General features: G+C 56.5%; 1 protein-coding gene across 2 annotated transcripts; it reads right to left on the bottom strand.

Moving 5' to 3' along the window:
* Nucleotides 1-1,922: 1,922 nt before the first annotated feature.
* RHBG (Rh family B glycoprotein) lies at nucleotides 1,923-12,224 on the bottom strand. Of its 2 annotated transcripts, XM_041761536.1 has the most exons (10): nucleotides 11,949-12,223; nucleotides 6,978-7,164; nucleotides 6,371-6,521; nucleotides 6,109-6,256; nucleotides 4,634-4,800; nucleotides 4,210-4,347; nucleotides 3,959-4,092; nucleotides 3,481-3,602; nucleotides 2,443-2,516; nucleotides 1,923-2,307 (listed from the first exon to the last, which is right to left on the bottom strand). In XM_041761536.1, exons 1-10 carry the CDS (start codon nucleotides 12,133-12,135, stop codon nucleotides 2,239-2,241), a joined length of 1,377 nt encoding a protein of 458 aa, XP_041617470.1. In that variant the 5' UTR covers nucleotides 12,136-12,223; the 3' UTR covers nucleotides 1,923-2,238. The 2 variants fall into 2 exon arrangements, with proteins under 2 accessions (XP_041617470.1, XP_041617481.1); XM_041761547.1 differs by lacking the exon at nucleotides 3,481-3,602 and having other exon boundaries at nucleotides 11,949-12,224.
* Nucleotides 12,225-13,391: the final 1,167 nt, after the last annotated feature.

Raw genomic sequence — 13,391 nt, 5'->3', positions numbered from 1 at the left:
ACCCCATACTTCCTCCCCTGAACGCTGGCTGGCTGATGGCCTTCCCCCAGAGAGGGCTCAGTTGTCCCCTCTCCAAAGCCTCTCTCCACCAAGCTGGGTGCAGTGGCCAGCCAGGGCTGGAAGAGGCTCTGTTTTCAAGCCTGGAGGAGATGTGGCTCCCATCAAGAAGGAACCAGAAGATGGGCAGCCCCAGTGGCGCAGCGGTTTGGCGCCACCTGCAGCCTGGGGTGTGATTCTGGAGACCCGGGACCGAGTCCCACATCAGGCTCCCTGCATGGAGCCTGCTTCTCCCTCTGCCTGTGTCTATCTCTCTCTGTGCTATGAGTAAATGAATAAAATCTTAAAAAAAAAAAAAAAAAAAAGAGGGAACCAGAAGAGGATCTGTTGGAAAATTCTGGCAGTGTGCAGAAATGACTACCCAGACTGAGCCAAGGCAGCAAGGGTCTCATCCTTTCACTGAGCCTCCCCTTCCCAACAGGCTTTCAGGTCCCTTTGAGGATGGTTGGTTGGTGAGGGTGGGGGCTCCAGTTCAGCAGCTGGGACTGGACCAGCATAGGGCTGGGAGCTGAGTCCCCAGGGGGTAAAGGGGGATGAGGCCTCAGCTTTCCCAAGCCCCTTCCCTCCCCACAGGGGCCGAAAGCACAGGGAACCCTACCGCAACCTGGGAAGTCACCTTCCTGCCCCAGCACAGATGCTCCCTCCCACCCACTCCAGCCAGCAATGGGGGGCTCTGTGGAGGAAGCAGAAAGCTGATGGGCTGGGGTACAATGGGGCTCTGTGGACAGAGATGGGGTCCCTTAGTGGCGCTGCTTTTTCCTCCTGTTCCTCTCAGCTCTGTGCCTGGCCTCCTTTCCCAGCCACACTCCATCCCCTCAACTTCCATGAGGATAAAGCCTGGCGGGGGTACCTCTTTTCCTGACCCAGAGTCAGGCCCCAGAAGTCCCTTCCCCACAGGTCCCTGGGTCTGAATGGGTGTTGATCTTGAGGGGAGAGGCCTGTGGTCTGGGCAGCTCCCACTGGAGGAAGGACAGGACAGGGTGGAGGGGTCCCCGCTCTCTGGGAGGGGTGAGGCACTCCAGGCTGCTGGAGGGGTGGCCTCTCTGCTGCACAAGATCTGAGGCACTAGAACCCGCCTGACATACAGTGGGAACTGGGAACTCAAAGCAGACTCAGGGCATGACGGTGAGGAGCAGGCAGAGGTAGCCAGGAAGGACTCCTAGGAAGGACACCCGGGAAGGACACCTGGGAAGGAACAAAGGAAGGACCCCCAGGAAGGACACCAGTAAGGACACCAGGAGGACCCCCAGGAAGGACACCAGGAAGGACACCAGGAAGGAACCCAGAAAGGGTGCCTGGGAAGGACACCCATTAGGGTGGAGGGTGAGGGCCGGGCCTCCGCTTCTTGTGCTGGATCTGGGGCGCCCTCTGGTGGTCAGAAGCCTCCGGCGTCCAGGCTGGGCCTGCCTCCCTGCTCCCATGCAGCCTCCCTTTGGGCGCTTCCCACTCCCCTGTTGACCCCAGGGGCAGAACGGTGCCGGTGCCGGCTGCTGGCTACGTCCAAGGACACAGTGCTAGCCTGCTCCCCTTTCCAGCCCCTGCTCCCTTTTCAAGTCCCACAGGGGCCGCTCTGCTGCCTTTGAAGGCCACCCACATCAGGAGGGGGAGCAGATGCCATTCTGGGGCAGGAAGGCCTGTCCAGCGGCCCAGGCCCCACATGACAGACTTTCTAGTAGAGAATGAGTGCCCTGTCCCTGGAGGCAGGCAAGCCCAAGCTGGGCACCACACAGGGAGCTACATGGGGCCCCGGGGGGTGGGAGTGTGCTGGCACCCAGGTCCTCCCACCTGAGCCCTCCAAGGTTTCTGTGTGTTAGAGCCAGAGAGGAGGTCCCTGGATTCCTGGTGCACAAAAAGGAGTTGGAGTCCTTGATATAGGTGGTGTTTATCACCCCAACAGCCGCCGGGCCTGGCGCACACCTCATGGTAATTGCTGCGCCCAATACCTCGCTCACAGGCCCAGGGGTGGGGTGGGGGTGCTGTGAGTTCTCCCCCCAACCTGGGCCAGGTGCGGCTTCCCCCCATCGCCGCCCCTTCCACCGCCCTGTGCCCAGTACCCCAGGCAGCTCTCAGCCTTTCTTGTATCAGGAGAGTCAGGAGCTAGAAAAGAACGTCCCTATGGCAGCCGGTCACCATCTCCTAAAACAAGAGCATCCTCTCGTCCTCTCGAGGACTGGAAGCAAGTTAGGCCTGGGTATCTGGCTCCTCCGCCTTCAGGGGTCCCTGGGCTGCATCTTCATGCTCCCCAGGCACCTGGAGGGCAGGGGTGGGGGAGCAGGTGAAGAGGTCACTCCAGGGGGCTGAAGACCACAGCTGGGGCATCCCCCAAGGGAGAATGAGCAGGGAGGGAGGAAAGAGGGGGGGTCTGAGGGCCTGCAGGCAGCTCACCTCCCAGTACACCTGGTCCTCATAACACTGGCAGTCTGCCGGGGAACCCAGGCAGGGCAGCTTCAGCAGGAGACCTGGTGGCAGTAGGGGAGGGGTTGGGAGGGGGTGAGAGGTGCAGGGGTGTGGGGGGGTTGGAGGGTGGTCTCTGCAGGATGCCTGCCACAGAGAACCCAGCTGGACTTGGGGAGCACCTGCTGTGTGCTGGGCCAGGCCAGGCAAGGGCTCATCAAGCCCCCCACCCCCACCCCTGAGTACCCACAGCAGCCCAACAAGCTACCCATGACCCTCTGGTCACAGTGAAGGAAGCTGAGGCCCAGAGAAGTCCAGCCCTTACTGGTTCCCCTAAACATTAATGGCCTAAACCGTGAGGCTCCCATAAGCACAGCTCCTGGGCTCCCCGTAACCTCCATCCAGGACAGCTATAGAGGGTGTTTATTGAGTAAATAAGAAATTAAATGACCCAACGAATTGAACATTGTGGGAGAAGGTGAAGCTCACGGTGAGAGCAGGGGCAGGGTGCGAATACTGAGTCTCGGGTTTTATTCTGGGGGCCACGAGGACTAAGGCCAGACATCAGGAAGGACTGTCTGACCCGGGTCAGTGGGCAGTCTGCCTCTGCCGAAGGTTGTGTGTTCCAGCCCCCACCCTCTGCCCCTGTCCTTCCCCTCCCACCTCTGTCCATCCCCTCTCTCCCACCCCTGCTCCCTACCGAGCTTAGAGTCCCTTAGGGGCCTTAGCCTGAGGTCGTGCTGCCCTCTGGTGGACAGAATGGGCATCACAGGGAAGCCACAGGACTGGACAACGGGTCCCTAGCCTGCTCCCCATCTTCCCCAGCACCAGGAGGGAACAAGCACCTGCTTCTGGAGGAGGTTACCCCTTAACTCTGCAGCCCCTCTCCACACCTGACACAAAGCAAGTGCTTAATAATCATGTGAGAAAATGAATGTCAGGGGGATGGAATCCAGAGAGCACCCCTCCTCTGTCTTCCGTGCTCCGGGGAGCTCCTGCTAGCTGCCCACCCCAGCCAAGGTCACTTACCTCCGAGGGCCCCACCCACAGAGGCAAACATCAGAGTGACAAACAGCCCGAAGAGCTGGTACATGGCCTGAGACATGGCAGTGCGCTGGCCTTTGGCTATGAGCGGAAACACACTGCCTAGGCTGCAGGGAGAGGAGGTGATGGGGAGATAGAGCCAGAGCCAGGGCAGGTCACTGCATCACACAGAGGCCAAAAGGACCTCAAGGGAGCCCAGATCCCCCTTCCACCCTCGTGTGCCCGCAGACATGTGCTTTTCTGACTCAGTCTGAGGATCACTGTGCTTGTCCTCTGACCCCTAATGTGCAAACCTCCATCTTGAAGGTTATTATGTTTTCCTGTCATTATTCATGAATGAATGAATGAGTAAATGAAAATAGACACTGCTTTTTGTGCTGGTCCACTGAAGGAGGAAGAGAATGAGAGAGGCCACCCAGGGGGATAATGACCTTGGAGAGGGTCAGGGATGGGGAGGACTCACCCTTCTCCATAAGCTTCATGGGTGGCCAGCCCAACCACAAGGACCCCCAGGAGGGCTCCCAGGACCCCAGGAATCCCATGGAGGTTGTGAACACCACATGTGTCTTGGACTTTGAATTTTGCCTCGAGGATGGGCTGGAGGACAGAACACCATCATGAGTCTCGTGTGCCCGTCCCCACTGGGCTGTTGGAGAATGGGGAGAAAGGTGCTGAGGAACCCTGCTCTGTCCAGGACCCGAGAGGGATTTATACCGTGAAAAACTTGTAGCCCAGTGTGGAGACCGTCCCAGCCAGGAAGCCAGCTGCCAGGGCCCCAAATGGTGTCAGCATCATTTCACCTGCTGTCCCTACCACAACCCCTCCAGCCAGTGCAGCATTCTGGATGTGGACCTGGGGGATCAAGGAGAGCAGGGCATTGGAGGCTCTTCCAGATTGTCTGCCCAGACCAACCCTGCTCCGTCCATCCACCACAGCAGCATCTCCTGCCTCTGGAAGTCCCTCTGCTGTCTGATCTCTAACTCTCCTGCTGTCATGGGGTCTTGTCTTGCTGTGACCCCACACATCTGGTCCCTGTGCTCATGCCGTGTCCTGTTTCTCTGGAAAATGGATCTTGCCAGGTCTCAGGCCTCTCCTCCCCTCACCCATCTCTGGGCCTCCCAGAGGCCTCCACCCCTACCATGTCCAGCCGGCCACGCTCCCCAACGAGGGCTGACATGGCAAAGGTGCCAAGGGTGCTCGCCGACAGAGAGTAGTATGTGTTGAGGGCTGTTCGGTGCTGCCCGTCCCCCAGTGTGGTGGGTGCAGAGTTGAAACTGGGCCAGAAGATCCACAGGAAGATGGTCCCTAAACAGGGGGCAGGCCGGCAGAGTGAGAGAAAGCAGGTAGTCCCCTGAGCAGGCTCAGTGTCCTCACTCATAAAGGGGGATAACACCTCTCAGAGCCGGGCCACGTCAGCCAGCGTGCAGGAAGTGTGCAGCCCTGGGCCTAGCAGCCACTAACTGCCCAACCAGGAGCTTGGGAACCAACGGGAAGAGCTACCCAACTGAAGACCACAGGCAGTTGACATATTTTTTCAGCATCAAAAAAGGAGAAAAAAACAGGGAAAGGGCACTGCATGTTAGGCACTCAACTGGGAGCTTGATATTCATATCAGGGAAATAGCAATATTTAAAACCTCACCTGCCCCTTGAATGTGGGGGGGCTGCAAGGTGCAGGAGTGGTGCCTCTGTGTGTGTGTGTGTAGGGAAACCACAGCTCCACGTGCCCTGCCTACCCGTGTGGGGTTCCCAGGCCAGTCCTGGAGGGGAGGGCGGGGACCCCATAGGGCCACCATGGCAAGAGGGCCTGAGGGACGATCTTTCGTCCTGAGGGCCCTCAGGTGTGCAATGCAATTGCTCCTTGAAGCACGCAGTCTGCTCACATGCGTGTCCTGCAAGAGGTGAGCAGGAGGAATCAGGAAGAGGCAGGGTGTCCTGCCTGGAAGGAGGAGGACAGAGGAGAGCTGGGGTGCAAGCCTCTGGGGGAAGCATGCCTTCTTGGATGCTGAAGCATCCACCTCATTTCATGACAATCCCTGAGGTGAGCAAGAAATACAAGACCAGCCTCTCTGTTTACTGTGGGAATAGGCACTGTGATCATTGTTCAATACCACCGATAAGAGATAAAATACCAATTTCCTCTCCTGCCTCATTTGTGGAGGCAGAGACAGGAGCAGAGGCCAAGGTCTACGCTCGTGCTTGAAGAAACAGATGGCCTTGATGGTCAGACCCACAACCCCTCCCAACACCCAAGGTGTGGGTGTTAGGGAGCCTCTGGGAAATCACCTGGGGGGGGCAGAGGGAGGAGCAGCATCCTGGAGGTGGTAGATGGGGAGAATGCAGGGGGCTTCTGCCTCAGGGTGGAGGATGAAGGGTTTTAAGCAAGGGGTGGTGTAGTTGGACTTGACTCAGAAAGGCCCCCAGGAGTGGGTCTGGAGCATGTGCTCAGCCCAGGGCTGAGTCCAAGAACTGTTGGCAAAAAACTGTTGACAATGATGAGCAGAGATCCTGGCCCTTGGAAGGGAGTTCCCAGCAGGACCCCAACGACTGGCCCCTGGAGATGGCCCTGCCTGGCCCCCACCCTACCACCCCACCCTGCCCAGGCAGGCCTCACCAATCATGGCAAAGAGGTCTGAATGGTAGACAGAGCCCTGGCGATGCTTGCTCTTCTCCAGCTGAGGCCTGTAGAGGACCCGTGAGAGCACCAGTCCGAAGTAGGCCCCGAAAGTGTGGATAGTCATGGAGCCTCCTGCGTCCTTCACCTGGGAAGGTGGAGCTGAGCTGGAAAGGCAGTCCTGGCCCCATGGTCTCCATGCTCTAGGGCCTGGCCCTGACCATGCCCACCCCCCCACACCCGCCCCCATCCATCCACTCACCCGTAGGAGATTAAGGAGCACAAACTCATTGATGCCAAACAGCGCCACCTCCAGCACAGTCATGAGCAGCAGCTGAGCCGGCCCAGTCTTGCCCAGGATGGCACCAAAGGAGATGAGCACAGCCCCAGCACAGAAGTCAGCGTTGATCATGCTGGGGAGGCAGGGTGTGAGGGGAGGGTGAGCAGGGCGGGTGAGGGCGCCCTGAGTGGACAGGCAGGGCCAGAGGCAGAGATTCCAGGAGGCTCAGCCTTTCCTGGCAGGTGGGATGGGATCATGTCGCCCCTCCCGTGGACGAGGAAAGCCATCTCTGGGAGGTTCTGTGATGGGGACAGTGAAGCCCTCAAGGGGTGTTAGAACCACCCTGAACCACAGGTGCCCCTGCACCCTGTCCTACACCCCACAGCTCTTGGGGAAGAAGGGGTTTCAAGAAAGGGGGAGGTGTGGCTGGGTGTGTGGGTGGCAAGGGGAACAGGCAGGGCACCTGGATAAGTCACCTGCTGGCCCAGGAGCAGCCTGAAGGACCAGGCTGGGGCTGGCTCCCCCTGGGGCAGGAGCCTCCCAGCTAGACCAGGGGGCAGGGAGGAACCGGGAGGCTATCCCTGCGTACCTGTTCACGCTGACATGGATGTAGCCTCCGTGCAAGGAGTGGAAGAAGCCCTGGATAAGTGTGGACCACTGCAGGGCAAAGGCAGCCAGGAGGAAGGTGAAGCCCACGCTGCCGAAGCCATAACGCTGCAGGAAGGCCATGAGGAAGCCGAAGCCCACAAACACCATGACATGCACATCCTGGAAACCTGCAGGGGACATTCAAGGCTGCTCTGGCCTCGGGCCATCCGATCCAGCGCCCACCCCTCACCAGCCAGGGCCACCTTGAGGCAGTAGCTGAGGCTCTGAAACTCCCCAGGTGTGGTGGGGCCTCTTGGCCAGGATCACCTACACAGAGCTGGCTTGCTTGGAGTGGGACTCAGACCATCCCTGCTGTCCCCATGTCGGAGCCAAGGCACAGAGAGCCTTCTAGTCTCTTCTCTGGCCTGGCCTTTGGTTTCCTACAATTGGCTGGCAGGAAGTCCGGCCTGAGCTCTCTCCTGCCGCAACCCCTGCCCCTCCATGCCCAAACTCATTTTCCCCTTCGAGCTTCTTTCAATTTTCCCTTTCTGCTGGAAAGTCCTCCTCAAGGTCTATCCTCCATCCCTCATATTGAGAATCTATACCTCTCCATGTTGAGGATTTTAAACTTTTAAAAAATAATTTATGAAATAACTTTATGTATGTATTTATTTATTTTTGAAATAGCTCTATTTGTGAACAGAGATTTCCTCAGGGACTAAATGGAGTGTGTGTGTGAGGGGGGGTTGCTGGTGCGCTGCTGCCCCTCAAACCGCAGCCCCTGGAGTCCCGCAATGTGGTAGCTCTGGGAAGGAGGGTTCTGCTTTTTTCGTTTGTTTCTTTCTATAATTTGAATATGTTAATTTTATACATGAATTAGTTGTGTTTGTTTTTTTTTTTAAGTGTCATTGAGGTTTCTGGGCAGGAAGATCAGAGCCTTTCTTTTCTTTCTTTTTTTTTAATTTATTTTTTATTGGAGTTCAATTTGTCAACATATAGCATAACACCCAGTGGATCAGAGCCTTTCTGTTTGCTTTTTATTATGTATACGTAAAAGAGGAGACTAATACAAATCATATACAGTAAGGCCGAAAATGAGATACACACAAGTAGTTTGCTTCAGTATTAGTTTGTTCTGGACCTCTCTCCTCCCCTACGTGTAAGTAGGGTTTGGAACATAACCTTGTGCGACATGCCACTAGCACACCTGGCCCCGCTCTCTGTCTCAGGTCTACGTGTACAGTGATTCCATGCCGTATCTTTGGCTTTAATGGAGAAATGCTAGAGAAGTCACGCAAGTGTACTTGCCAGAAGTCACGCAAGTATAAATAAGTTATTGAGAAACAGAGTCAACTCTGACCCTAAACTCCCCTTTTATGGCTCCACGTGAGAACTTTCTCTTGGAACTTAGTGGTAGCACATGTCATTTCCCCCAAGGGACCCAGCGGCCTTCCCCGAATTCATGGGAGCGAGCTTTCCTATAACTGGAGCATCAGGCTCTAGGGACGGAGCTGTTAGCTCAGCTGCCACTGTGCCTGCCGTCACCGAACCTGGAGGAATCAAAGAATTGCTTCTGTGAGCCTTCCTGGCCTCTGAGGAGAAGACATGACTGATCATATTTCCTTTTTCTCTTGGCTGCCTGGTAGCTTGGAGCCACGGGGCCATCGGCCAGCCCCTGGAGCACCTGGAAGCACTTATGGTGTTCTATTCGTTATTTGTGTTCTGCTTCCCTGCTTTTCTTTTCTCCTACTCATCATGTTTTTGTTACAAATGACTTCAAATCTCTTGTAGAAATAGACAGATCATAAAGGAAAAAAACAATCACGGTCACCTTTATGTTTAATCTGAGGAAGCACCAACAGGCCAAACATTTTTGCAATCCGTAACTTTGAGAGAAGCAGACTTTTTTGCTTTTTTGTGCTAGGTGTGGGCAGACGGGAAATAAGCTTGCAAGCCCCTGGCAGAAGGTTGGGTGGGTGCTGGAAGCAGAGCTCAGCTGTCGGTCCCCACAGCCAAGCGGGGAGAGGGTCTGGAGGTCCCCTCGCCTTGCTAAGTGTTCTCTAGCCCTGTGTGCTCCCGAATCACCCAGCTCTCTCTTCCCTCTCAGATCTTAAACCCCAACAGAAAAAAAAGAAGCATCACCTATAACCCAGTCTGCAACCTACGTTCTTTGAGGCCTCACTGTCTGGCTTCTTTTCTCCCTAAGCAAACAGTAAAGGGGATGTCTTGTCTCTTCTTTTGTCCAAGGACAGCAAGATGGCAAAGGGGGATGGGGTGCTGGATGCCATGTCCCTGACATGCAGAAACTGCCCCAGAGCTTGTCTGAAGTGGGAATAATATTTACATCTCCCACCCCGGGTTTGTTTTCCATCAAAACTCAGTCCCTTGACCTTTCAACTGGAGTCTAAACATTAAGAAATCTCCTTCACTGGGAGCATTCCACAGTGGCTGTGGCCACCAAACCCATGCACCTCTGGTTGGAGAACAGATCAGAAGCCCTCTAGAGATACCCATGACCCTCCTTCCTCCCCTTACCACCCCTCCTCAACCCACTGGATGGCTCCTGAACAAAATAACAAGGAACAAGGGGACAGTTAAAGCCCTTAGATTGTGTGATCATGGATGAGCCACTTAACCTCTGTGAGCCTTGGTTTCCTCATCTGTAAAGTGGGGCTATAAAACATGAGGAACAGAGAGAAGGGAGTGGTGAGCTGGGGAGTCCACCTCCCCTCACACTCTTCTAGTGGTCACAAACCACTCTGGTCCCAGTAACATCCCCTTCCCCCACTTCTTCCAAGAAGATCCTGATTCCATCTATCCAAAATACTTCCCCCCAAGAGCAAGGTCTCAGAGGTGTGTGACACAGGACCTGCCCATACTGTTTTCTTAGGCTCTATCTTGTACTTGCCGCTGTGTCCCCTATAAACCTGTCTTTTCTCCTCTTTCTTATTCTCCATGACTTGCCTGATGGGACAGGAAGTTTGTCATGTGGGGAAAGGCCACAACTGGGCAGCCAAGAGACCTGGCTCTAGCCTGGCTAACTTGCTGTATGATCTTAGGCAGCCCCATGACCTCTCTAGTTGTCTCTCCACATCTGAGGGGAGAGGGCCACATGTATGCTGAGAGTCCTTCCTTGTGGCAATGACAGAGACCCTCAGAGCAGCTGTGTCCTTGGCACTGGACACCTAGCCCCACAGCTCAACACCAGCTGCAGAACTCCCTTTCATCTCCCGAACCGGCGGTGAAAGAGCAGTGGCTACACCTCCCTCTGGCCCTGACCCCTTCCCCTGGACTCAGGGGCAGAGGAAGACCCGGCTCATCAAAGCGCCAGGCTCCAGAGACCTCACACTTCCCTTGGCCCCGACCTTCCCCCACACCAGGGTCCCAAGTCCACAGGGATAGAAACCTAGGGCAGCAGAGAGGTAGGATCCCCACTCCATTCCTCTTACTGCAGTCCAGGGAGGGCTGCGTGTCCCAGGAGAGCCCCCCCCCCCCCAATGCAGCAGAGGGGTGACAGGCTGGGGTGTTTCAGAGAGAACTTTGAGAGGAGCAGGGTGCTGAGGCCTTGGGTGAGGCCCATGGGAGGAGCAAATGGGGGGGGGGCAGCCAGGTCAGACTCTTGGACAGGAGCTTACTTCTCTCAGCTTGGGGGCTGTTCCCTCCCAACACTACCTCTCTGGACAAATGCACAACCCAGGAGACTGCCACCCCAGCTTCTGTAGCTCACCTTGTAAAGACAGGGCCGACATGAAACATGAGAGGGAGGAGCTGCAGCCCCTCTGCCGAGGATACCTGGGGGTCTGGGGGTTGAGTGCTTCTTGCTCGGGCCCAATGCATCTCACTCTCTATGTCCTCAGCATTGGGAGCCTCGCTGTGTCAGCATTGAGACTGGGAGAGGGTCAGGTGGGGACAGCCTGCTGCCAGCTCAGCATACAAAAAGCAGGGTAATGACAGCCTGGGTTTTTTTTATAGGAGGCTCTCACACCAGGACTTATTTGGATGTACATCCCTCAAACTGAGGCATCCTTCTCCCCATTGCCCAGATGGAGAAAAGTGAGGCTAAGAGAAGCCCTGCCCAAGCAGTGGTGCTATAGTCTGGAGATCTGGTATCTTTGGTCCCAGCTGTCCAGGGCCTGAGCTGGGGGCGGAGGGGGGCAACCTTGAGGGAGAGGCTCTGTCTCCAGTAGGGGCAGAGGCTTAACCTCTCATTCCTGGGCCTTGTCAGCAGGCAGGTGAGCTGTGTTGCTTGGGATGCCCGAGTCCCAGCTCCTGCTCTGCCATTCTCCTGAGCAAGTAATAAGCCCTCAGCTTCCTCCCCTAGGAAATGGGCTAATGACCCTGCCATGCTTCCCTCTGGGGGCTGGGGGCTGCTGCTCTGCGGCTGTGGTCAGTGGTTGTGCCATTCTCTCTCTGACTCTGGAAGGGCCAGTTTTGAGTGACTGGGGAGGAAACACCTGAGCGCCACCAGTCTTGGCTGCCTTCATAGTGCCCTGCCATTGCCACCTCCTGCACACCACTCCCTACCTCCTTTCTGAGGACCTCCGCCCTAATCACAGGAGGATTCTCTCTCCTGTGATTAGGGCGGAGGTCCTCAGAAAGGCAATCTCTGCAACAGCCCTGCAAAGCCCAATTTGGCCAACTGGGAGGCAAGACAGGGAGTGATTAAAGCTCAGATCTGGGTTTGAATTCCAGCTCCCTCAACTCTGACAGCTGGAATCTGAACCAGCCACGTCCTAATCTCTTTGAGGCTCAGTTTCCCCATCTTTGTCCACTTCGTGGAGTAAAGGAGATAATGCATGTGCTGCCCTCAGCACAATGCCTAGAGCACCGCAGACACCAGGGAAAGGGTATTATTATAAATCTGGGGCAACTTCATCTCAGCCAGACGGTTGCCCTCCTGGGGGCAGATATGCACATCCAAGACACCATGGAGCTTGGGCCCTTAGCTCCCCGCTCCCTCACCCACACTCACTTGGGTAGCGAAAGTAAAATTCATTGTCCGAGTTACTGTGGTTGCCCCAGTGCCAGAGGGCGGCGTCCGTCTCATGGTTGTAGCGGACAAAGACAGCAAAGAGGATGGCAGTGGCGCCCTGGAGGAGGAGGCACAGCAGGGGCAGCTGCAGTCGCGGAGCCCCAGCGTGGCGGGGGGATCTGGCCATGGACAGGGTCTTCCAGGCTCTGGCTCAGGCTGGGGCTCCCAGCACACAGGGCAGACACTCCCCAGCAGGGCCCGCAGGTTCCACCCGAGCCAGGCCCCACCCACTGGAGCCAGGCCCAGGCCCCGCCAAGGCTCAGCCCCCGCAGTTACAGAACCAGGGCAGTGAGGGCCTGAGGTGGGGCAAGGACGGCTGGGCGGGGCGGCAGTGTCAGACCCCTGGGGCCTGTCTCCCTTGGCCCAGCTGACCCTCATGCAGTTGGGCTTGGGGTAGGTCTTGGAGATGGCTGGTGTTCTGCCCTAATGGGGCATAGCTGGGGGTCCCAGGCAGGGGCAAGGAGAGCACCTTCCCCCTCAAACGTGGTGTTAGTTTAGAGTGTTTCCCAAGGAGTGTTTCTGTTTCCCTTTAAGGCCTGGGCTTGGCCCCCCCCCAGGGTTAACACCAGAGACAGTTGAGGGGTTACTCAATCTTTTCCAAACTGGAAAAGCCAGATGGAGTACAGAGGTAAAGAGGCGCTGTCCAAGCATTGATGATTAACCCAGCTGGGGGTGTCTGGGCCTCAGCAGCCGTAGCCCTCCCCAGGGCCCCAAGCCTCCTAGGCTTCCCAGGTCTGCACCCCAGCACGACTAGCAGCTGGCCCTGCTGACAGCTGGGTTTCCTTTTTTATTTATTTATTTATTTATTTTTTTTTTTAATTTATGATAGTCACAGACAGAGAGAGAGAGGCAGAGACACAGGCAGAGGGAGAAGCAGGCTCCATGCACCGGGAGCCCGATGTGGGATTTGATCCCGGGTCTCCAGGATCGCGCCCTGGGCCAAAGGCAGGCGCCAAACCGTTGCGCCACCCAGGGATCCCGACAGCTGGGTTTCCTACTCACCTGCACGGGTCCGAGGAGACCTGGCCTGCCTCAGCAGCTGGAAAGAAGGGAAGCAAGACAGAGGGTCTTCTGGGCCAGGAGTCAGGAGCCACTTGGGACATCTCCTGGGGTCCCAGGAGACAGACAAGAAGCACACAGACTGATGCCTACTGTGAGCCAGGCTTTGGAGATGACCCTCATGGCCCCTGCTTCAGGAGCCACTGTCCAGCTGAGAGACCCATACCTAGGAGGGAGCTGCATTCCCACTGGGGTGAATGTGAGACCTTAGGAAGTACAGAGACCACTGGGGCCCAGGAAGAGAAGCAGCAGAACTCATGGGAGTGGGGATGAGGCTGGGCACCCACATGAACTGCTTCCTAGAATGGCAACTTAGAAATTGGG

This window comes from Vulpes lagopus, chromosome 1 (genome assembly GCF_018345385.1).
Source record: "Vulpes lagopus strain Blue_001 chromosome 1, ASM1834538v1, whole genome shotgun sequence".
Classification (NCBI taxonomy): Eukaryota; Metazoa; Chordata; class Mammalia; order Carnivora; family Canidae; genus Vulpes; species Vulpes lagopus.
The sequence above is the reverse complement of the archived record's forward strand: the minus strand, read 5'-3'. Positions and strand labels throughout refer to the sequence as shown.

Bases quoted from the DNA above. Each gene is read 5' to 3' on its own strand.
- RHBG (XM_041761536.1), bottom strand. From the start codon at position 12,135: ATGGCCAGATCCCCCCGCCACGCTGGGGCTCCGCGACTGCAGCTGCCC. The intron at 7,165-11,948 runs GTGAGTGTGGGT...TGTCCCCTGCAG, and splicing joins ATTTTACTTTCGCTACCCAA to GTTTCCAGGATGTGCATGTC. The intron at 6,522-6,977 runs GTACGCAGGGAT...CTGCCTCCCCAG, and splicing joins ATCCATGTCAGCGTGAACAG to CATGATCAACGCTGACTTCT.